The sequence below is a fragment of the Nicotiana sylvestris genome, chromosome 1, assembly GCF_000393655.2.
Source record: "Nicotiana sylvestris chromosome 1, ASM39365v2, whole genome shotgun sequence".
NCBI lineage: Eukaryota > Viridiplantae > Streptophyta > Magnoliopsida > Solanales > Solanaceae > Nicotiana > Nicotiana sylvestris.
Window position 1 is genome coordinate 185,256,410 of NC_091057.1, and position 24,672 is coordinate 185,281,081.

The 24,672-nt window shown below is 36.4% G+C and overlaps 1 protein-coding gene across 1 annotated transcript; it reads right to left on the bottom strand.

Annotated features, from left to right (window-relative positions):
* Window positions 1–17,860: 17,860 nt before the first annotated feature.
* Window positions 17,861–24,177, bottom strand: LOC104221166 (auxin transporter-like protein 2). The gene is made up of 9 exons (XM_009772160.2): window positions 23,909–24,177; window positions 23,606–23,791; window positions 23,046–23,158; window positions 22,765–22,948; window positions 21,631–21,728; window positions 20,278–20,485; window positions 19,909–20,166; window positions 18,982–19,255; window positions 17,861–17,982 (listed from the first exon to the last, which is right to left on the bottom strand). Exons 1-9 carry the CDS (start codon window positions 24,068–24,070, stop codon window positions 17,861–17,863), a joined length of 1,605 nt encoding a protein of 534 aa, XP_009770462.2. The 5' UTR covers window positions 24,071–24,177.
* Window positions 24,178–24,672: the final 495 nt, after the last annotated feature.

Here is a 24,672-nt window from a genome sequence, read left to right on the forward strand (position 1 = left end):
TCCATAATGGATCCTAACTCCCAAGTTTGACTAACAGGCTGGTCAGGGGTGTGCCAGCATTCCCAATTGCTGGGCATGACCACCATCCTGCCATGGCTCTCCCTAAGTCCCCCTCTATGCACTTACACTCCCTCTTAGATTCTAAGTTCTGCCCTTCTCTTATGAGCCTTGCTTTGGGACCTTGAGTTCCCTCTGAACTTGGACATTTGAGGGCTGGCATTTCCACACTGCACTATGCTCTTAATTCTGCAATGTGTAAGCATTGGAAACCTGATCCCAAATAAGATACATCCCAAATAAGAGAAAGGCTTTGGAAACCTGATCCTGGAAGTTGGTTCATCTCATATTGTTAGACCTTGAGTCTGAATTAGGCTCATTGGTTGTAGGCTTGTAGCTTAGTTTTTGATGTAATTTTACTTTTCTTAATTCATTCTGGTCTGTAATATATTGTAATAACTTATGGGGTTCTAGTGAAAAGTGGAGGATCATTTATGTATGCAAAGGGTAGACAACATGCTCATAGGCGTTACTATTCACAAGCTCTGCACTTATGCATATCATGTAGAAATCTTGCCTATAAGTTTTCTGCACTCATGCATGTCATATAGAAATCCTGCCCATAAGTTTCTGTACTTCTGCATATCATGTAGTAATCCTGTCTATAGGTTTTTTTTGCACCTCTGCATATATAGAGATCATGTCTATAGGTTTTCTGCACTTTCGCATATCATATAGAAATCCTGCCTATAAGTTTCTGCACTTCTGCATATAGAAATCATGACTATAGGTCTTCGGTACTTCTGCATTTTACATCTATCATTTGGCAAACAGTTATAGGTTAAGTAATAATAAGTTTCATTCTAGATACCATGTCAATAGGACTCCTGCACTTTTATAATCGTTTTAAAACCAACAACACCTAGAAATCATGCCTATAGGAGTAACCCTTTGAATCTGATTCGCTTATTTCATCTACGAGTTTAAAATCAGTTGCAATGTTGTCTAATATCTGCAGATCTTATGTTTTTTTTATATAATCAATAAGCCTTCTTTAAAATCAGAGTAAGCATTGTTAGATGCCATGCCTATAAGTTTCACCTAGACAAGCCAGTAGATAATTGATTAACTGCATCAGTCTTTGATCAATTACAACCATGGAAGGCTAATTCGGACTCCTCATCTGAGAAATATGTGATGAATCAGCCTATCCTACACTTTAATTGAATTCATACAATAACCAGTACTTGTAAGTTATGCTAGCCAATTTGTTTCTTTAAACGAGGAGGCTTGTTTGAGCCCTTTAATTGTTACGTGTTTTCCCATACCTGCCTTATATGTTTTGATTGTCGCCCTAGAATTTTATCCTTTTAACACTCTGAAAAGCCAAATCTCCCTTCCCTTTAGGACTAGTAGTCCTCAAATGCCTCCGGGACTGATAGGATTGGGGCGGGTACTAGCATGCAATAAGTAACGACACCATTTTGTGCTTTAATACCTTAACGGGGTGGAAAGGGTAGTTATAGATATGATGACCGGTGCGTTAATACCACGTGTAACCCCTCTTTTGAGGAGTGATTACCGGGTATTGCATTGATGTGATCCATATTGTTTGTAAACCTAGGACCCCCTCTCTTTTTAACTTGTTTTATTGTCCGAACTATTTCCTTAAAAATTTCTGCTTTCTTTATTCTCTTCAAACTTTCAATTTGCTTGCAATAATATGTGAACCCTTTCTTAATTGAGCCCTTAATTGTTTATTTGATTATGTGAAGTCACAATTGTAACATGGCCGGGAACTACACTAGTGGATCTTGAGGGGTGCCTAACACCTTCCCCTCGAGATAATTTCTAGCCCTTACCCAAACTCTGGTTCTTCAAACTCAAACCCTTCTTAGTGTCCTAATGCACTTAATCATTAGGTGGTGACTCTTCAAGTTCCAAAACCCAATTTCCCAAAAGGGAACGAGTTGTCCTCCCAAATGTCACAAGCCCGATTTCGCGAGAAAAAGGAGGCGCGAAAAAGACACGCTCATCTGGCTCCCTATCCCTTGCATGTTTCTTAAAGATCGCTCTAATATTTTCACCTTCCTGGATATCTCCTCTTGCTCCACTGTCTTAGAAGGCTTCTCAATTTCACCGGGAGACTCAAAATGAGGAGAGTGAGAGTATGAATCCGAGACCTTGAAAGTTGGTTCTGGAGCATAGTGTTGGGCATCAGGGACTTTGAGCACAGTCTCGTTAGAGGATCGAGGAAAAGTAGCTGGTGGAGGAGCTACAAAAGCATGAGTGACCAAATGAGCGGGATATGAGGTGGTTTTGGTGGGTGGAGTGTGAAAAGGTTGCAGGTATACATAAGCAGCAGTAAGAAGCTGGATTTGTGATGGTGGCGGAATGGTGACAAGGCTTTCAGTGTAGTTAGTGGGAACTGATGATGGAGGATGCCCACTAATCTAGGCTTGGTATATTTCGGCCATCTGTCCTTTTACCCTTAAGACCTCTTCTTTCAACTCAGATTCTGATTCAACAATACCCTTAGACGGATCAATAACCCTTGTGTCCAACTCTTTGCCAATCATGACTACCTTGCTCTTTGACCTTGTGTTGTATGGATGAGTTACCTTAAGAGCCACAAACCAACCACCCTTCTGCTCAATGGAGATAACAAAAAGGAACAAAATGAGGTCATCACGTTAACGTTAGGGCATTTAACAGCTGCAAATATCACATTGTGTGTAATGCACCTAGCAACAATTAACGGTTCTAGAATGACTTCGAGGGTCACAAGGTCACTTGGCATCATCCCGATTTTGTTCATTTCGATCTTTTCTTTTCTTTTTTTTCTAGGACTTCTAGGCTTGCTCATTTTCCTTCCTTTTTTTTCTTCTAATTATCACTCTTTTCTTTCCTCTCATTTCTCACATCCCACAACTTCATCCTTTTTTTTCCCTTTTTTTTGATTTTTTATTTTTTTTTATTTTTTAAAAGAAAATGAAACGATCGAACCCTATATAGGTTGTCTACGTATCATGTCCCCGCATGAATCAGATCTTTACGTAGTTCAGGAAGATTGTGAATAAAGTAAACAAACTAACGTTCTCTTTTTTTTTCTTTTTTTTCTTTTTTTTTTCTTTTTTTACTTTTTTTTGTTTATTACCTTAATGACTACTTTTATGAAAAAAGAGAAATAAAAGAAGCAAATCTTTTTTTGATTTTATAGACTTAATGTTCTATAACCTATTCTAAACTCAAGCTTAAACGAGCATATACCTTTTTTTAAACAAATATTCTATGAGAAATTATTAAGGAAAAAACCCTAGAAAAAAAATATTTTTTCATTTTTTTAGGAAGGAAATTTAAAGAATAAACCAAAGAAAAATATTTTGAATTTTCATTTGATATCCCTGAAAAAAGATTTCGAAACGAGAAATGAACAAGATAAAAAAAATATTTTTGGATTTCAGATAAACAACATATAAAGTATATTTTTTTTCTTCTATGTACGATATCCTAAAGTTCTAGTGAAAAAAATTTATTCATTTTTCATTAATTTCCCAAAGAGAAACCTCAAAAGAAAATCTTTTTGGATTTTTGAAATTAATATCTTAAAGAAAACTTTTAAAGAAGTACTAAAAGAAAATTCTTTTCTTTTTGAATTTTTAGTCTTAACGTACTAAAGGAAATATAAAATTAATTTTTTATTTTGAGTTCTAGATATTAATTCAATAAAGGAAAACCACCTCAAATGATTTTTTTATTCCTAGAATTAGTATTCTAAAGCGGCTAGACATGCAAATATCGACAATGATGTGAATTAAAATAAAGAGACACCTAATTGTGGATTCAAAATGCTCCAGACAATTAAACAAACTATTTTGCAAAAATAGCCATATTTTGCAAAATGACCGATGTGGCCAAAAGTGGCTAGACATGCAAGATTTAGCTACGACCCCGCGAAGCCAAGAACCTAAGACTCACTAGGAAGACCGTACCCTATGTGGGTTACCTACATATCCCGCCCCGAGAGATGAGAATCATGTTCGCGTAGTTCGGGAAGATTGGATATGGGTGAGAATTATAAAAAAAAATAACTAATTTAGAGAAAAAATATTTTTTTTTTTTTTTTGAAAAATGATGAAACATGTAAACTCTTTTTTGGAGTTTTCTTTTTTTTTTTTTCCTTTTTCTTGAAAATGATGAGAAACTGCAAAAATTTTTTTTTTTTTGGATTTTTCATGTTTTTTTGTCTTTTTCTTTAAAAAAAATATGAAAGAAAAACATAACCGAACCCTACTTGCTTCATTTTTTACACTTCACCCTCTTTTTTCATTTATTCCCAAACCTCATTGGTCCGCCAAATGACCTTTTTACCCTTGAAAATTGCAAAATGTAGCATATAGGATGCATCAGGATGGTCTTTTATTTTTGGGGGTACACCTGTCCTAGACGGAACCAATCCCTGTGTTGAATCCCCAAATTTAAATGCACATGATGTAAACAAGCGTTCTTACTAGGTATCCGGCATGAGGCTGTGTTATTCTAGGTTTAAAACTTGGGTGTATTGTTCTAGACCTTGCTTACCCGAGCGGATAACTCGAGCCGAGGGGGGCAGAGTATAGGTAACCAAAAGACCATCCGGCTTTGCAACTTGTCCGAACCTCGTTCTAACTTAGGGTATGACACTAACAGAAAGAAGTCACGCCAGCGTGCACTTCTCAGAAGATTAGAAGAGAGCGGTTTCGTAGCAGTTTATATACAGTTCAGATAATATCAAAGCGGTAAAAAGCAATATTTAGCACATTAGGCCCATATATGTAAATAAAACCAGATAATAAATAAACCAAATATAACAATTATTCTAAGCTCGAATTCTTGAACCTTAAACCAAAGGTCGGGGTTCTTCTCCCCAGCAGAGTCGCCAGAACTGTCACACCTCTTTTTTCCTACCCCGAAAGGGGGTATAGGGGAGTTTTTTCAATTAAAATGACAATAATCAAAATAGGATAATTTATTCAAATTCAGAGTCACCACTTGGGATGATGATTTATGTTGTCCCAAGTCACCGGTTTAAAATCCCGAATCGAGAAAGTTTGACTCTTATTTACGGTCTGCGAACACAGAAATCCGGGTAAGGAATTCTGTTAACCCGGGAGAAGGTGTTAGGCATTTTCGGGTTTCGTGGTTTTAGTACGGTCGCTCAACTATTAATATTGGCCTAATTATTTGATTAATTACATATTTTGAACCTATTGTGCATTTTATTCCTCCGACCGCTCTTAATTAATTATTTAACCACTTTTAGGATTTATGAAAATTATTTGAACGAGTAACGATTGTCTCGCACTCATTTGTTTTTGTACATGTTACGAATCGTGTCACGAGAATCGTACCCACAATCTACAACATGTGTATTTTATTAATGTTTGAGGTTATGGTCGGGTTACATGAAATGCACACCCGAATTGAGATTTACGTATCGTAACCATGTCACGGGAACCGTACCCATATTCACGATAATTATCATTAATCGCACCTAAAGCAACTAGTGCATTTAATTATTTTCCTAGTCTTTGAGATTGTTGCAATGCCAAATTTATGAACAAGATATTATTGGGGAGCAGATAGACTAGCTAACATGATCTATTACTTGGCTAGATTCCTTATGGTTCAAGACCCACCTTATGTCCCATTCTTATTCCTTGCCAAGAAAGAAACAACTCAATTTTTCCATCTACCCAATTAAAAGCATTTATTCAGGAACCAAGACTACATATATCACAATCAAAATAAAAAACTAATTAGAACAATTTAAATGAAAACTAAGACATGCTACTCAAACAACATAGAATCACAATTCAACCAACACGCGCACCAAGATATCATAACAAAATGAAATGAGAATGAAAATTGAGAATGGACCTTTTATTGATGAATAAATCCTGAAATTGTAACTCAATCGGACTAAACAAAGCAACAATCTTTGGACTGAATCACCAAAATTACAAACTGAAACCTCAAATCGACACCGAAAAATGTTCCAACTCCTAACACCCGATCGATTCTGAAGTTGTACACAAACTCCAGCAAGCGCAGCTCTACTGAGTTGAACATACTCACCTCCACTGTAATTAACGGCGAAATTGAGTGACCGTCAATCTCCTTGCGTTTAAGATTGTAACGGTGTCATTCAGATTTGTAATTAAGTTTTGCTCATTTTTCATAAAAGAACTTCTTGTTACAGGCGTTACAAGCTAAGCCCGGCATTTCAAATCTTTTTCAATTTCCTTATTAGTTTGAGTCGAATTTCGTTTGAAATTGAATGTTGTTGACTTGAATCCTCATTGAGCGTACAACAATGGAAGGAAAATAGCCCAGGAAAGGACAAACTTCTTAAATTAAATAATGCAAAAGTTAAAGGAAATAGAAAGAAACACAAAAACCCTCAGTCTTAATTCTGCCTTCTCCATATTCCTTCTCAATCATGTTTACAACCATCAATTTACACTCCCAACTTTCACTGAATTGTCGGTTCTTTCGAACCCAAATCTTCGTTCAACTTCAATCTAGGTAGGCTCTGTTTCTCTTCTCTCTATAAATATAGTCGTTACATACACGTTTTTGTTGTATCTATTGTGCGTATGTATTTTTATTGGGGAATGCTGTGGCGCAACTTCTTCTCTAGGACTTTTTTTTTGTTCTTGTTGAAGAAGATGAAAAGGAACTGAAGGCTTTTTAGGGTCCAAGATTATGAATAACAGCTGATTTTGTTCTGGGTTAGGGGTCCTTCATTTTTGGCTTTTCTTTAATTTTCCAAGAAAAAAACGGCGAATCCTATTGTCTAGGGATCTAGGTCTTATTAGAGTGTGTATATATATAGGGTTTTTTAGGTTAAGGGAGTATATGTTTGATCTTATTGGGCCTTAAAATTGGGCCAAAGACTAAAAATGGACTACAAAATTCATAAAAATGAGATAAACCAACTCAAAACTAATTCTTCCTTCTAAAAATTTTATACAATTTATAACATAAAAATATAAGACTAAGCTTAATTAATTAAAATAGACAGTATTACGTTGTGAGACTAGTTTGGTATTTTTTCAAGATTATATAAAAAATAAAAATCCTAGTAAAATAGTATGACTACAAAATATTAACGAAATTATTTTTGTAATTTTTATTTTAGTGATAAAATAAAGTAAAAGAGTCAAAAATAGTTGAAATAACTATATTAGACCTTAACTAAATATTCAAATACTAAAATATGTAAAATCTTGGGGATGGTCAAAAATCACATGTCTACACCGACCGTAAGGTTCGCGATGAGAAAATCACATGTCAAAGTTTCATGGTCGGTGAGCGGGTATTGCTTCGGGTATCGCCTATGAAGGGCGTAATGAGATTTGGAAAGAATGGCAAGCTTAGCCCTAGGTGTAATGACCCGACTGGTCGTTTTGAGCTCTAGTGCGTCGTTCAGCGGTTTGAGGCCATGAGCAGCATCACTTCAGGTATTATGACTTGTGTGCATAGTCGGAATTGCATTTCGGGTAGTTCGGAGTTGATTTGGAAAGAGAATTCTCATTTCTGAAGCTTTAAGTTGAAAGAATTTACTAAGATTGGATTTTAGAGTAAACGACCTCGAAATTGAGATCTGAAGGTTCCAGTAGGTTCATATGATGATTTCGGACTTGGGCGTATGCCCGGATCGGGTTTTGGATGACCCAGGAGCATTTTGGAGCCTATTATGGAAGTTAGCATTTTGGAAGAAATTTCATAAGTTTGGCTTGAAGTGCATTTCAGTGTTATCAATGTCCGTTTGGGATTCTCGTGTCTGGGAGTAGCTTCGTATAGTGATTTTGGAGTTGGGAGCGCGATTAGAAGTGAATTCGGAGGTCCGTAGGTCATTTTGAAGTCATTTGGATAAAGATAGAAATTTGAAGGTTTTTGAGAAGTTTGACCAAAAGTGGACTTTTTGATATCGGGGTCGGATTCCAATTTCGGAAGTTGGAGTAGGTCCGTAATATCAAATATGACTTGTGTGCAGAATTTGAGGTCAATCGGATATGATTTGATAGGTTTCGTCATCAAATATAGAAGTTTGAAATTCTAAAGTTCATAAAGCTTGGATTGGAGGTCGATTCGTGGTTTTAGCGTTGTTTGATATGATTTGAGGCCTCGATCAAGTCCGTGATGTGTTTTGGGACTGGTAGGTATGATTGGTTGGGGTCTCGGGGGCCTCGGGTGGATTCCGAGTGGTTAACGGATCTAAAATGGAATTTCAGAAAGGGCTGAAGTTGTTGGTTGCTGGTATAACCGCACCTGCGAGGCAAGGGTTGCAGGTGCGGAGCCGCAGAAGTGACCTTTGTGCCGCAGAAGCGGAAATGGACGGCTAGGCTGGGACCGCAGATGTGGTCAGGTCACCACAGAAGTGGGACCGCACTTGCGATGGAGAGGACGTAGAAACGGAAAAGGGCAGCCTGGTGAGAAACCACAGAAGCGGCTGGGTGGTCGCACCTGCGGAACCGCAAAAGCGGTCAAGCGACCGCAGGTGCGGAAATGCTGGAGGCAATGTATTCTTTTAAACTCGGGAGATGATCATTTTTCCCCCATTTTTCATTTGGTGTGGACGATTTTGGAGAGTTTCAAGTGAGGTTTTTCGTCATCATCAACAAGGTAATCTAACCCCACCTATCTTGAGTAAAATATATCGATTATGTATGGATTTTAGCATGTAAATTGGTAGAAATTTGGGGTTTGAGGAAAAACCTAGAAAATTGATATTCTTGAAATTTGACCACGATTTTGGGTATGAAATTGAGAGTAAATTATATATTTGAGTTCGTGAGGTTACGGGTAAAGTTTATCTTCGAACAATTTAGGAATCCGGGCACGTGGGCCCGAGGGCAATTTTGTCAACTTTTCGATCGGGGTTAAGGATTGTTATAAATCGGATTGTAGTGAGTAATTGAACATGTATTTATAGATTTGCATAATTATTGGCTAGTTTTGGAGCATTGTGCATCAATTCGAGTCTTTGGAAGAGCGTGAAATGTCGGTTATGGATCTTCAAAGCGAGGTAAGTCTCCTTTCTAACCTTGTAAGAGAAAATTGTCCACATAGGTGAGTTAATTGGTTATGTGCTCCTATTTGTGGGGATTACGTATGCACGAGATGACGAGAGTCCGTGCGTAGCTACTATTATGTTTAAGTACGGGTAGTCCAGGACCCAAAAATATGCTATACTTGGAACATTTGTAATCTTATTGACAGTTTGATTTGCATAAATCACATCAAATTAGTAAATGAATTTATAAAAGAATTAAACTTCATTTTTTTCAATCATTAAAAGAGAATTGGCTTTTATTTGGATAAATGTTCCCCGATAAATTCTTAATTGGCTGTTTGAGCATGTGTGTTTATGTGTACCTACGTCGCATGTGTGATTCGCGAGCAGGGTGATTGTTTATTTAAATTTGACCGCGTCACATGTATGATTCGCGAACGAGGTAATAGATGCATCTATGGTCCGCGTCATTCGACCCTCGACAGTGCACATTTCTGTTGGATCGGGTCGTACGACCTCGGCATGATATGCGCATGCTTGTATTTCTTACTTGAGAATTTTAAATATTGATATTTGCCTTTCATGGCTGATATAAATTAATAAAGATAATGGAGAGTAAATCTTGGACATCCTTTATTAGTTGAGAAGGTGTTTACCTGCTTTCCGGCTTTATGAGTTATAATTGCTATATAAATCCATAATTTCCTCACATTTTTACTATATTATTATCGGACCACTAGCAAGTGTCGAAGTCGACCTCTCGTCTCTACTTCTTCGAGATTAGATGGGATACTTGCTGAGTACACGTTGTTTCTGTACTCATACTACACTTGTTGTGCATTTTTGTTGCACGGGTTTATATGTGGTGAGTAGCTTAGTGGCATTGCGGCATGGTTGATATGAAGACTTAGGTGAGTTGCATTTATCGAGACGACCACAACCAGTAGAGTCTCCTTCGGAGTATTGTAATGTATTTTCATTTCTGTCCATTAGTATTTCGGACAGTTACTGTATTTTTATGTCATTCCTTAGTAAATGCTCATGCACTTGTGACACCGGGTTCTGGATGATTATGGGGCATCTTGTATTAACTTCCTAACATTTATATTTGATTTGAAACGATTATCTTTTACTGGTAAAATTGAAGGAAAATTATAGTTTTTAAAATTATTAAAACGAGAATTTCATTAAGTATTTTGGTTGGCTTGCCTGATAGCGGTGTCCGGCACCATCACGACCATTAGTGGAAATTGGGTCGTGATACTAGGTTCATTGGTCCGTTTAAGATTCTTGATCGAGTGGGAGAGGTGGCTTACAGACTTGCGTTGCCGCCGAGCTGATCAGTCGTGCATCCAGTGTTTCATGTGTCCATGCTTCGGAAGTATCACGGCGATCCATCCCACGTGTTAGATTTCAGCACTATCTAGTTGGACTAGGATTTGTCCTATGAGGAGGAGCCGATAGTTATTCTAGACCGGCAGGTTCGTTAGTTGAGATCGAAGAGTTTTCCTTCTGTTCGTATTCAGTGGAGAGGTCAGCTTGCTGAAGCATCGACATGGGAATCTGAGTCCGATATGCAGAGCCGTTATCCCCATCTTTTCCCCGACTCAGGTACTTCCTTTTTATGTCCATTCGAGGACGAACGGTTGTTTTAAATGTGGAGAATGTGATGACCCAAAAGGTCATCACTTATTTTTAGAAATAAATTCTGTGATCCGAGGCCTTAAAAACCTCTTTCTGTCTCACCTCATTTTGTGTGCGCAGTCCGGGGGCGTCGCCGGAAAGCCATTATGTGAGAATCTATGAAAAATGATGAATTTGCCTTTAAAATAAATTTAAGTTGACTTCGGTCAATATTTTGGGTAAACGGACCCGGACCCGTGATTTGATGGTCCCGGAGGGTCCGTAGGAAAATATGGGACTCGGGCGTATGCCCGGAATCGAATTCCAAGGTCCCAAGCCCGAGAAATGAATTTTTAAAGAAAATTATTTTCTAGAATATATATGAGTTATTAGAAATGAAAAATGTTTGGAAGTAGATGGTATCGAGCCCGTATTTTGGTTTCGGAGCACGGGCTACAAGTCTTATATGTGACTTAAGTCGAGCTTGTAAAATTTGGTATGAAACAGACTTGAAATGACGTGAATCGGACCCTCGGTTGTGAAATTTGGAACATAAGTGTTCTTGAGATTTTTCTTTGATTTTGATGTTAAATACGTTGTTAAAGGTGTTAGTTTGGCGATTTGATAGCACGAATAAATTCATATGATGTTTTTGAGTTAGTATGCATGTTTGGTTTGGAGCCCCGAGGGCTCGGGTGAGTTTCAAGTAGGTTCCGGGGTGTTTAGACTTAGGAAAAACACTGTTGTTGCATCGGTTCTGGTGTAACCGCAACTGCGAGTCAAGCACCGCATGTGCGAGCTCACAGGTGCGCATATAGGGTCGCAGGTGCGGTTCAGCCCTCTCGCAGATGCGGACAAGCTTCCGCAGAAGCGATTCCGCAAGAGGGGATCCCCTATAGCAGGTGCGGCCTCAGCGGGCCTAGTCATTTCCGTAGAAGTGGTCAACTTTCCGCACGTGTGCTTGTGCAGGTGCGACCCAAGCACCATAGGTGCGAGAGTCGGGCACTAAAGTTTTTTTTAACTTCAGCGTTTTCTCTTTCAAATTTTCACCAAAATAGAAGGCCTAGGGCGATTTTCTCAAGAGATTTCCTTCCCAAATGACAAGTAAGTGTCCACTAACTAATTTCTTTCAACTCTCCAATGTATTTCATCAACTTTTATCTAAAGTCCTAGGATTTTCATGGTAGAAATTAGAAAATTTGGGTAGAGTTAGAGCTTTTTGATTAATTGGGATTTAGACCTCATTTTGGGTGGGATTCTGAAACTAATTGCATATTCGGGCTTGTGGTGAATGGGTGATCGGGTTTTGGTCCGAACTTCGAATTTTTACCAAGCGGGCCCGGGGTCAATTTTTAACTTTTTAGGAAAAATGATAGAAAACCTATAATTAAGCATTGTGTATGAATTCTTTAGCATTTATTGATGTTGTGAAATCGATTTGGACTAGATACGAGTTATTTGGAGGCGAATTCTAAAGGAAAAGTGGTGTTTGAGGCTTGAGTTGACCGTGGAAGTTCGAGGTAAGTGTTTGGTCTAACCTTAGCTTGAGGGATTATAAGTTGTGTCCTATTTGTTATGTGTTATTTGTTGAGTACGACGTATAGGCATGGTGACGAGTATCTATACGTTGGTGTCAAGCATGCCCGTGAGTCTTGAATTGAAATCGTTGTGTTCTTATTAAGTGCTACGAATGCCTAAGTTGTTGATTTCCTGTGTTGGACGAGAATTATGATTACTCTCGTGGAGATTGCTTATAGTTGAGTATTGGTACTAGTTGAGGTTTCTTTTGTGAAGTTAAATGTTGGAACAAGTTTGGTTATAGCTGACTCTCTTGCCGGGACATATTTACTTATATTGTCGATTCCCTTGTCGGGATAGTGCTGTTTTCTTATTGTTCCCTTGTCGGGACTCTTTTTGTGATTGGTGTTGAATTGTATATTGGGATCAGGTTGCTCGCCGCAACAATATTATATTTGGATCGGGCTGCATGCCACAACAATATTATATATGGATTGAGTTGCACACCGCAATAATATTATAATTGGATCGGGATACACACCGCAAGATTGATAAATGATATAGATCGGGTTGCACGCCGCAACAATGTTTTTATGATTTGGTTCGGGTTGCGCGCCGCAACAATAAATGATAAAGGTGGTTATTGATTGGTTATAGTTTTCTTATACTTTCTGGCGCAAATTTTATATTGTTTTTTATGATTTTCCCCTAAGTTACTATTGGTAAATGATATTTCCCCCGCAGTATGTCCCCCTCCCATCCTTAATTGTATATTTCGGTTTTATTTTTCGTTGTATATGATATAACTGCACAGGTTTATTGGGTAGTCTGGTCCTAGCCTTCTTACTACTTCGTCGGGGTTAGGCTAGGCACTTACCAACACATGGGGTCGGTTGTGCTGATACTACACTCTGCACTGTGTGCAGATCCTGGAGCAGCAACATTCGGACCTTAGCTTGGGTGGCTGCCTTCAGTCCAGTCGGAGATTTCGAGGTAGTCCTGCAGGCGTCCGCAGGCCCTGGTGTCTCCCTCTATCCCTTCATCCTGTTTCATTTACATATTTCAGAAACAATGTATTATCTACTTTTTAGACCTTGTTTATAGTAATTCTAGACTGTCTGTGAAGCGTGATACCAGTTCTGTGTAGATTTTGTTTAAGAATCATGTTGGAACTATTTAAATGATTTTATTGTTTCTTCCGCTTGTTTTAAATTTCCACTGTTTATAACTGTTGTTTCACATTTGTTAAAGAATTAAAATGAGAAAAAGGTAATTTGTACAAATGGTCGGTTTGCCTAGGTTTTACTAGTAGGCGACATCACGACTCCCGAGGATGGGAAATTCGGGTCGTGACAAAACGATGAAGGTATTTTTCTTGGATACTCTCCCTCTAGTAGAGTATATAAAGTTTTTAATAAGCGTATTTTAAGAATCTATACATGTTATTTTTGTGGACACTAAACCTCGCTTAAGGAATGAACAACTTCCTGAAGATGAGAAAATTTCCATTGTTCCAAAGTCTATCAATACAGGTGAGAACACTTTTGATGAAATGACTAATCAGCAAGACAGTCGACTAATAGCCCAACAGAAAATTAGGGATCTTCTACAACTGATCCAACAAATTATGTTGAAAAGGAGCTAGTATTAGTTGTTCCAAATGAATGGAAAAGTGAGCCTGGATATCCACATCAGTACATCATTGGAGACCCTCGGGAAGGAATGAAAACTAGAAGATCACTAAAGCAGACATCAAACGTTGCTCTCATATCCTAGTTCGAACCAAAAAAGGTAAATGAGGCCCTTGGGGACTAAAGTTGGATAACTACAATAAAGGAAGAGCTTTTATCAATTTGAGAAAAATAAGGTATGGGAACTCATTCCTAAACCACCAAATGCATCTATTGTTGGAACGGAATAGGTGTACAAAAATAAGCTGAATGAATCTGGACAAGCTGTGCGAAATAAAGCTAGGATGGTCGTACAAGGCTATTCACAACAAGAGGGAATTGATTATGAGGAGACCTTCGCTCCTGTTGTCAAGTTAGAATCAATTCGTATTCTATTAGCCTATGCTGCTCACAAATGTTTTACACTATTTTAGATGGATGTGAAAAGTGCTTTCTTAAATGGGTTCATCTATGAGGAAGTATTTGTTAAGCAACCTCTAGGATTTGTAAATGAATCCTTTCCAAATTATGTCTACAACGTGTTCAAAGCACTGTACAGTCAAAAGCAAGCTCCTAGAGGTTAGTATGAAAGGCTGAGCTCATTTTTAGTCGAACATGGGTTTGACAAAGGTAATATTGATACTACTCATTTTATCAAATGATCATCTTTAGATAATTTAATTGTACAAATCTACGTAGATGATATTATTTTTAGTAGCACTAACCTTGTTTTGTGCAAGAACTTTTCAAACAACATGAAAGAGGAATTTGAAATGAGTATGATGGGGGAACTAACTTTCTTCCTTGGGATTCAAGTCAAGCAAGTACAGAAAGGATTCTTCATTAGTCAAACAAAATAAAGAACTCATCAAAAAATTTGGCATGTCCCAAAGGCCATAGGAACACCTATGAGTTCATCAACTACCTAGGATAAAGATAAAGACGTTAAGAGTATTGATGAAGCAATGTATCGAGGTATGATTGGCTCCCTACTCTATCTTATAACTAGTTGACCAGATATTATGTTCAGCGTTTGCAAATATGCAAGATATCAGTCAACTCCTAAAGAATCCCACTTGAATGTTATTAAACGTATTATCAGATATTTGATAGGGACAATCGACTATGGATTATGGTACGGAAGTTTAGACAGTTTTGATCTCAAAGGTTTTTCATATGCAGATTTTGCAGGAGATAAAATTGACAGAAAAAGCACAAGTGGAACGTGCCAATTATTTAGAAAATCTCTTATATCCTGGCACAGTGAAAAATAAAGTGGTGTATCCCTAACTACTACTAAAGCAGAATATTTGGCAGTAGGCAACTGCTGCACACAAGTACTATGGATTATGCATCGAATATTAGATTATGATTTACGTCTTAACTGTGTTCTTACTATGTGTGATATTAAGCATCATTTTAAACGTAATCATGTTGTTAAAGGAGATGTTGTGTTAGAATTTGTAAATACTGAAAATCAGTTAGCAGATATTTTTACAAAACCTTTGCTTGAAGAAAGATTTTGTTTCCTTTGTAAATATATTGGCATTTGTACAATTCCCTTGTAGCTGTGTTTAATGTTTTCCATAATTGTCTAAGTTTAATTTTTGTCCATATGTTTTCTCGTAATTTTTGCCTCAAAAAATCTTTTAAGAACTTGTTAGTATGTACATGTATTAATAGTGAACTGACGGCGGGCTTGCAGAAGGAAACTTTTCAGTTGCCCTTCACACTTCTCTCAAAGAATCGAGGCGTCCTCTCAAACCCTTTTAAACCCCTTCTCCCTCGATCATATCTCTTATTCTCTCAAAGAAACTCTATCTCTATCTCTCTGTTTCCTTTACTCATGTCCAAAACCAAACCCTCTCCTTTCTCCTCCATACCCAGAAGAAACCATCGCTTCAAGAAAATCAAAGATGATCCTGTTGATGTAGAATCCTCATAAAGCACAGATCATCTACTGACCAAGGAAGTTTCAAGTGACTCTCTAGAAGACATTCTCATCTCCGAAAAGACGGCGGGAAAACGACCAATGGAGTCCATCCCTAAACCATCTTCTCAGAAAAGGGGAAAAACTGAAAGTGTAGAGTTTGGCCCTGAAGACAAGATGAACTTCTATGGCCCTGAAGACAAGGCTAGGTTTGTTGCCTTCAAAGGAAGTCGATTGCTTTTGGCCACACTGTAAGTTTAAAGTCTATGCAAAACTGTTATGTCAGTTTTCGAAACTCAGAAACTTGTCTCTCTATTTGTTATTGTTGGTGATACTGTCTATTAAGAGCATGTGCGTATGTTTTATGCAAATATGTTTGTGAATGATAAAGACGATATAGAATCCATGGTTTTAGGAACTTGTATTATTCTTGACTCTTATCAGTTTAAGAAAATCTTTGCAACAAAGTTTGTTGGGTTCAATATTTTTGTTCAACACTCTTGTCCTGATAATTTTGAAGTATCGTTTGAGGAAGCCAAGAGTGTGTTGTCTAAAAACCTCTCTGATATAGGTCCAAAGAATTTGAAATTTGAACACCGTATCCTAGCCCACATTATTGCTACCACTTTGCTACCCCGTACTGGTTCACTGAGTATTGTGTCTCTCTGAGATGTATTTGTTCTATATTGTTTGGTAAATGATAAAGCTATCAACTGGTTTGCCTAGGCACGTGAGTACATGTTTGAAAGCATCAGGGATGTTTTATCTTCTGCGAGCAGTTTGCCCTATGGTTTACTAATCTCTCACATCTTGAAAGTTATGAAAATGGATCTCTCGCTATGCTCCTAAAATTATCTCCAGCACCTATGACAAGACTACTTTTGCCATGATGGGATATACCTTGATTGAGGGAACATGGCTTAAGAAAGACAAATCACCGAAGTTCAGTCCTCCTCAGAGCACTGGGGGATCAAATCTAAAACCAACAAATCCTCTTCCTCAGATCAGCTGTTGCAGATTGAGCAGAATACTGCAGGTATCAAGGAATTACTAACATCTACGCAGGAGCAGGTGGACAAGATCAGGGCAGTAACCAAGGAAACTGGAGCAGACGTGGCTAAGCTAAGGATCACTCTCAAAGCCACAAGGAGGCAAGGGATCAGGGCCATGCAGGATGTAACTGAGAAGCTGACCAAAGTCACCAAAGATATTGATGCTTCTTATGACAGTTTTTGCACTAAAGTGATCAACACTCTGAAGTATTTTCTTGGAAGGAATTAAGTGTCTAGGATGCTTAGACAATATTTTTATTTTGCTTGCTTGACTAGTACATCGGGGGGGGGGGCACACTTGAAAAAGGGAAGTGCCAATAAAATTAGTCAAATTCTCTTTAAATTATTGTCATCATTAAAAACGGGGAGATTGTTAGGTTTAGAAATTTAATAATGATCAATAATCTAAAAAAAGCTTTGAGTAATGACATATCCATGTATGCAGATTTGATAAGCAATAATATTGATTAAAGGAAACAAGATCCTGCTCAACGACTATGTATTTTGAACTTTGCTTTACATGGAAAATGAATAAATCAGTCAAGGAACAAAGAAGGAAAGTCAATCAGTCAGCCTTGCCAAAGATTCTCAAGCGCGCAAGAATGGGAAGAGAGCTAATCAAGGCCAGAGATCAAATCCAAAAGATTCTGTAGAAGCTCAAATCAAGGAGGAATGAAGGAAGCAATTCGTCAAGATTAAGAATGAATCTAGCTACCATTTCAAGCTAGATTTACGAGGCTACCCTTGGGTCTTTCTCTTAGATGTATATGCCTCACAAGGAACAGACTCCTAGAATTATTGCAATACAATCGCAAAAGACAAGGAAACAAAAGACTCGTCAAGGTATAAAGGAAGAAGCAGAAGGACATTCAAATTTACGCAACTACATCATTTGTTTCTAATCCTTTCTAGTTCTTATTACAAAAAATATATTCTTGAGTCTACGAGTGTCACAAACGATAGGAAGAGTTAGAACACAAAACGAAAGTTGTGTCAACATTGGAAAGAATCACTGTTGTTGTATATCGTTGGTGGTGAACATACTAAAACCATCACTGCTGTAAACATTCATCAAAGATCTAAGAAAACCTTTTTGACCCAAGGGAACTGGAAGTAGGTACCACACTGGTGCTGAACCAGTATAAAAACTGATGTGTCTTTTTTACCTTTATGTTCCTTTAGTTTATCTCTACTGAATCAATCACTGCACAAAGTCTAATCGACTAAACTTATACTTAGTCAACTAAGATTTTTAAATCGATTACAATTTACCCCCTCTTGAGCTTTCAAAGTCGATCTCGTGATATAATCTAGTTCAAAACTATAAACTTGTTATAAATTAAAGACTGTAAAGTAAAGACAAGTATAGAGAGAAACTGATATATTATTCGAATTCAAACTGATGTACATAATGAACTGAAATCTCTTCTATTTATAGAAGAAAGGAAGCTGTTGTGTAAGCTGCTACTATACCAGATATGGATAATCTTCTACTGAGAGCAATGTTTATCCATAACGGAGTACTGAAAGGATAAGCTTATTATACCCGATATGGATAATCTTCTACCGGGGGTAATGTTTATCCATAACTGGGTACTGAAAGGATAAGCTTATTATACCCGGTATGGATAATCTTCTACCGGGGATAATATTTATCCATAACTGGGTACTGAAAGGATAAGCTTATTATACCCGGTATGGATAATCTTCTACCGGGGGTAATGTTTATCCATAACTGGGTACTGAAAGGATAAGCTTATTATACCCGGTATGGATAATCTTCTACCGGGGATAATATTTATCCATAACTGGGTACTGAAAGGATAAGCTTATTATACCCGGTATGGATAATCTTCTACCGGGGGTAATGTTTATCCATAACTGGGTACTGAAAGGATAAGCTTATTATACCCGGTATGGATAATCTTCTACCGGGGATAATATTTATCCATAACTGGGTACTGAAAGGATAAGCTTATTATACCCGGTATGGATAATCTTCTACCGGGGGTAATGTTTATCCATAACTGGGTACTGAAAGGATAAGCTTATTATACCCGGTATGGATAATCTTCTACCGGGGATAATATTTATCCATAACTGGGTACTGAAAGGATAAGCTTATTATACCCGGTATGGATAATCTTCTACCGGGGGTAATGTTTATCCATAACCGGGTATCGCCGACGTGAGGGAGGAACGGTGGTGGAGATCCCGGAGGAGGTGGACATTGGTAACACTTGGTGAAAAGACCAAATGTGTCAATTTGATGTATGAAATTGGTCATGCTAGCCCAACCACCAAATCCAAACCCAACAATCAGTACCCATACCACCACAAATATGTTTATCGTAAATGTTCCAGGCCAACGTCCCACGAATTTTGGTGGTTGCTCTACCGCATTCTGCATTACATAAAGTATACAATCACCACATATTCATAACATACAAAAAGTTTTGAAAAACATAAACAAATGAATTAGGAATTATTAATATCCTTTAACACTTTTAACCCTCATAGTATTATCTAATTTTCGACGTAAAATTAAAATATTAAACCAATATCTTTGAGATTTTCAGTCAAAATTGAAAGAGAGTTGGAGACTGAGATGCCTCATGGCATTATTAATAGGAATATCTTTATGTTTGGACGATTCCTCCTAGATATATATAGCTCCAAGAATAAATAGTTTCTTTTTTCACTTAAAGTCAAAGTACTAATGTGTGAGACGTGACTTCCCTTTTATTCTACTCTTAGAAAAACAAGACTGAATAGCCACCGTAAAAATAATAGCCGATAGAATATATAAAATTTATATATTTTTTGTATATATATATATATATATATATATATATTATGTATGTTATATACAAAAATTATATAAGTTTTATACAATTTTTCGATTATCAGATGTAAATAATTTTTGTGGCGAGTTAAAAGTGATAACACCTCGTTATTCTTTCTCTTTATTCTCTGTTGGGCCCTTAGGAATCATAGTATAAGATTCTTTTACTTTTTTTTCCATTTTTGAAGTATAGGAAAATGAAAGATTGGTACCTCTCTGGCAGCAGCTGATTTAAAGGTGAACATATGAGCAAGTGCTGGGATAATGTAGACCGTAAAACTAACGAGAAGTGAACCAACACTGGAGTTTATAGGGCCAAAGAAAGGGAATACTATGGCCAAAAACCATATCGGAATCACCACCGGCAACCGCGCCGCCGCCCTCTTGCATAGACTCTTACACTCGTGCATCCCTATAGCTTTTTCCCATACAAAATACAATGGCGTGCATGCAAAACCAAATGTTATAAACTGCCACAAAAGAAAAACAACTCAATGTTAATTTCGTTTAAAGTTTTGACACACTCATTAAAAAATCACTCAACGTTAATAGAATTGACTAAAATGACATTTATAATGGACCTGATGAATGAGCATAAGGATGACAGCCATGTCTCTGAAGGGTGATTTTGGTAAGAGAGAAAAGGCATTGGAATGATCAAGAAGTAAATCTCCAAATGCCCAATAGACTGCTGCTGCTGATGGAAGAGTCAGTGTCAACACATAAAGAGTTGCCCATAAGTAGATTGCCTTAAATTTTTGTGGTTTCCACATCGCGTGCATTACCTCTCTGCCCAAAAAAAACCACAAAATTTTAGTCTCCCTTAAAATACAAAAGATTAACAAGAAATGTATGTAAGTTAAAATTCTTACTATATAGAGAAACAATCTCACTCCCTTGGTTTTAATTTATGTTAACTTATTTCTTTTTTAGTCGGTTTGAAACAGAATGATGCCTTTTTTAAATTTGAAAATAATTTAATTTAAGTATACTATTTTACACTTAATGAGATGTGTCTATTGACAAACAAATGTTATGACATTTTTAAAACCACAAGTTTCAAAAATATTATAGTCAATAGGCATATTTAAGACCGCAAATTTCAAAATATTTTTCTGTTCTTAAACTATTTGTCCAATTAATAAGTTCACGTGAATTGATCTACATGAAATACGATATTTTTAGATGTTTTTTTTTTCAATGTACCTATGAGCTACAGACCTATACCTCCATGCCCACATGTCCACAACATAATTAAATGGCTTTTACAGTTGTACAGAAGCTAAAAAATCCAGTTGAGTAAATATCAAGATCTAATTTTGCAGTACTCGCTATCAAATTTATGATAGATTTCTTTTTTACTTTTTACCTTGGTTAATGGTTCTGTGAATTTATGCCAAGGAAACAGAAAATGAACATTAAAACAAGGAGGTGCTCAGAGCTTCAACAGTTTTCCGTCATTGATTCAGCAATAAAAGCAAAAGTGATTCGAAAAAATAGTTCTGACTTTCTAACTTGAAAAGGGTAAAAGGGAATCTGGCCATGGAAAAAAGATGCTGGAACCACTATTTATATTTTAGCCACAAATGCATGTAAAAAGCTAAAAGTAAAAGTTACAAGAGATATGCACAGTTGTGGAGAATAATAATAACAATAATAGTGTTTTGACAATGATTGGTCATGGCGTAGTAAATGTTAAGTTTTGAGAGAATATTAATCTTTTTGACACAAAAGAATAGTCCACTAGATTACTTCTTCAGAATCTGTCGAAAGAAGTCAAGGTAAAGTCATTTTCATAAAGTTATAGATACTAAAATATCTCCTATTTTTATAGTTTTACCCTTGTACTTGAATGTTAGAAAAAGAAAAAGAAGGTTATATATATGAACTAAATATATTCGTCAAAAGCAAATAAAAATAATTATATGTCTTACACAGTAACGGCATGTCCCCCAAATGTGTAGAGAATGTTTGTTGCTCCTGTGAAATAGAGCACCAATTTTGTTGGTCCCGAATGCTTCACCCCCTCCGCCTGTTTTAAAGGAAAAAAAAAACATAAATATAGAGTAATTAACATTTCAAAGCTAAAGTATCTAATTAATTAGTCAAATCTCCACATATGTATAGATATGATTAAAAGGTTTGAAAATGATACTGTATAGCCGCTCTCAAAATAATAGTCGAAAAAATTTATATTTTATATATATATATACACATTCTGTATCTTATAGGAGTATATAAAAATTATACAAATTTTAGATATTTTTTCGGTTGCCGAATATAAATAATTTCTGATGTGGGCTACGAGTCAAAAAAAATCCTGAAGGTTTTCAATTCCCATGGCACATCCAATTACTACTAATTCGGAACTCTAAAGTAGCATCTCTTTGTTGTTACTGGTTTTTTCAATTCGAAAGACGCTACCATACCAACTTAACTGCCCGAATAACAACCGGTATACTATAGGTTAGCCCGGTTCAGTCCTCTCATAGGATCAGGTCCTCATAGTTCTCCATTTAACACCAATGTTAGATGGGAACCGAATTGTCTCATGCGATATATGCTTAATTTCGTGACACGACGACGAAACTAAGTTAAATAATCATATGTGAAATTAAACGAAAAAATGACACTGCATAACCGCTCTCAAAATAATTGTTGAAAAATATATATTTTGTATATACTCCGTCCATCCACTTTACTTGGCACGTTTTGATTTTTAACGTTCCTTAAGAAATAATAAATGAAGTGCATAATTTACCATGATACATATATTAATTGATGCATATTTTATTGGATTTGAGAAAATGGTTTAAAATGAGTAACAAACGATGTGGGTATAACAGGAAAAAAAAGTTTGTTTTCTCTTGATATTCGTAAAGTGACAAGTAAAAATGAAAATCTATTTTTAGTATAGATGCTAAGTAAAATTGAAAGGAGGGAGTAGATACATTCTATATATTATATATTAAAATATACAAATTTTATATATTTTTTCGGCTACCAAATATAAATAGTTTTTGTCGTGGGCTAAAGGTGATAATAGTCCGAATTAAACCAATACATACCTGGCCCTGAAGAAGTGACGCGACAGTAAGATACCAAGCAGTGTAAGTGGTCATTAATAAGCCAAGGAAAGACCAGATTCGATAATTGTGGAAAGAAGGAATGAAGACAGTAGTAGCACAACAAGCTCCGAAGATATAAGTCCAAGTTCTTTTGTCCAAATTATCATTAATGTAATATATATTGCTGCACATTTAAATAAAATAGATTGTGTTACTTATATGAGTAGAAAAAAGACAAAATATTATATGTAGGGGCAGGTAGAAAATTAAAGAGGACGAACCTTGCACAGGCTATAAGTTGAATTACAGATCCAAACAGAAGAAAAGTGCAATTAAAAGCCAAACCCACGTTCCTCCAATGTTTTCCTAGCAACCCGTCAAGAACTTCAAACCACTGTAATACAAAAATTACATATAATAATTTAGACATTAAAATAGTATAGAAAACTCAGAATTCCATGTGAAAAAATGGATTTATACAGTTGTCATGTCCCTTATGTAAATTTAGATTTTAGTAGTATTGGTTTTTTGTCACAGACAAAATATCTATTAACCTATATCTTGTCGGAGTGTTTTGGTTTTAAGTTAAATAAAAGAAATACACCCCTTCAAAACAAGAAAAGATTTTTGATTGACACAAGAATAAAAAGCTCCTTCAAACAATATACTTTTGTAATCATGTCCTTCCCCGAATCATACGCATAGCGAAAGCTTAGTGCAATGGGCGGCTCTTTTACAAGAGTAAAATTAAATTATGAGTTGAATTGTGACAATAAATTGATACTGTTTATGTAAAATCCTGCATAAGCTACTAATAACAAGGTTGTTGAAAGGGAGAAACCTGAATGACGTGGTTGCGAAAATCAACTTTTTCTCTTTCTTTTCTGGTTCTGTACTCAATATAGAGAATGCTAATGAGATAAGCTGTCCAACTGCCTAATAACCCATAGAAGAGTTGAAATGAAACACCAGAGATCATTCCCAGTTGAGAAAATGAGTATGGCAATGTTAATAGTACTTGAGCTACCTGAGAATGTACACCAAAAAAAAGTCAAAATAAAAACAAAGCAAATTCATCTATCAATGTGTGCATTAATAAAAAATATTTTAAGAAAGAATTTGGGGAGAAATTAATTAATTTAACCTGATTAGAAGCACAACTAAACCAAGCATCATAAGCAGAACCACCATGCCAGAATAAATTAGAGATCTTAGATTTCATGTCATTATTAGACTTTCCTTCAGTCTCCATTTCCACGTAATTACCTACTATCACTGTTTCCACTACTTTGTCTGAAGATTCCATCTTCTTCTTTTTCTTTTTCTTAGTATTTTCTCTGCTCACTCTCTTCTTACTGAATAAGCTCTTGAATCTCTTACTACAGAAATGGACTTATAAAACAGCTGGCTAGTAGGAAGCTTACTCGTCTATGCCATATTTATATTGAGAGAAATGAATGTTAAAGAATTTTGGTGGGTGGGGCCTCTCTCCTTTCTAATTTTCCTTTTTTTTTTCTTTTGCTTTTTTAGCTATTTTTTTTTCAAAAAAATTGGGGGGGGGGGGGGGGGGGGAGTGAAATAGTAAATGAAAGAATGAACGAGGAATTGGTATTCTTAAAGGGTGAGAATGACTAGAGTTAAACAGTTAGAATGTGCCTACTAGTTATTTAACTACACACAACTAGCAGTGACGAACTCAGTATAATATCATAAATAAGATCTAGAAAAAAATAATGTTGTGCGTAGACTATATTCGTACCTTGAGAAGGTAGATATGTTATTTTCAATAGATCCTCGATTCAAGAAAGTATAAAGAATAAAACAATATCAGTAACATCAGCAAAATAATAAGATAATCGAGGCAAAGCTGGAACTCGGGTATCGATATATTTCATCAAGAGAAAGGAG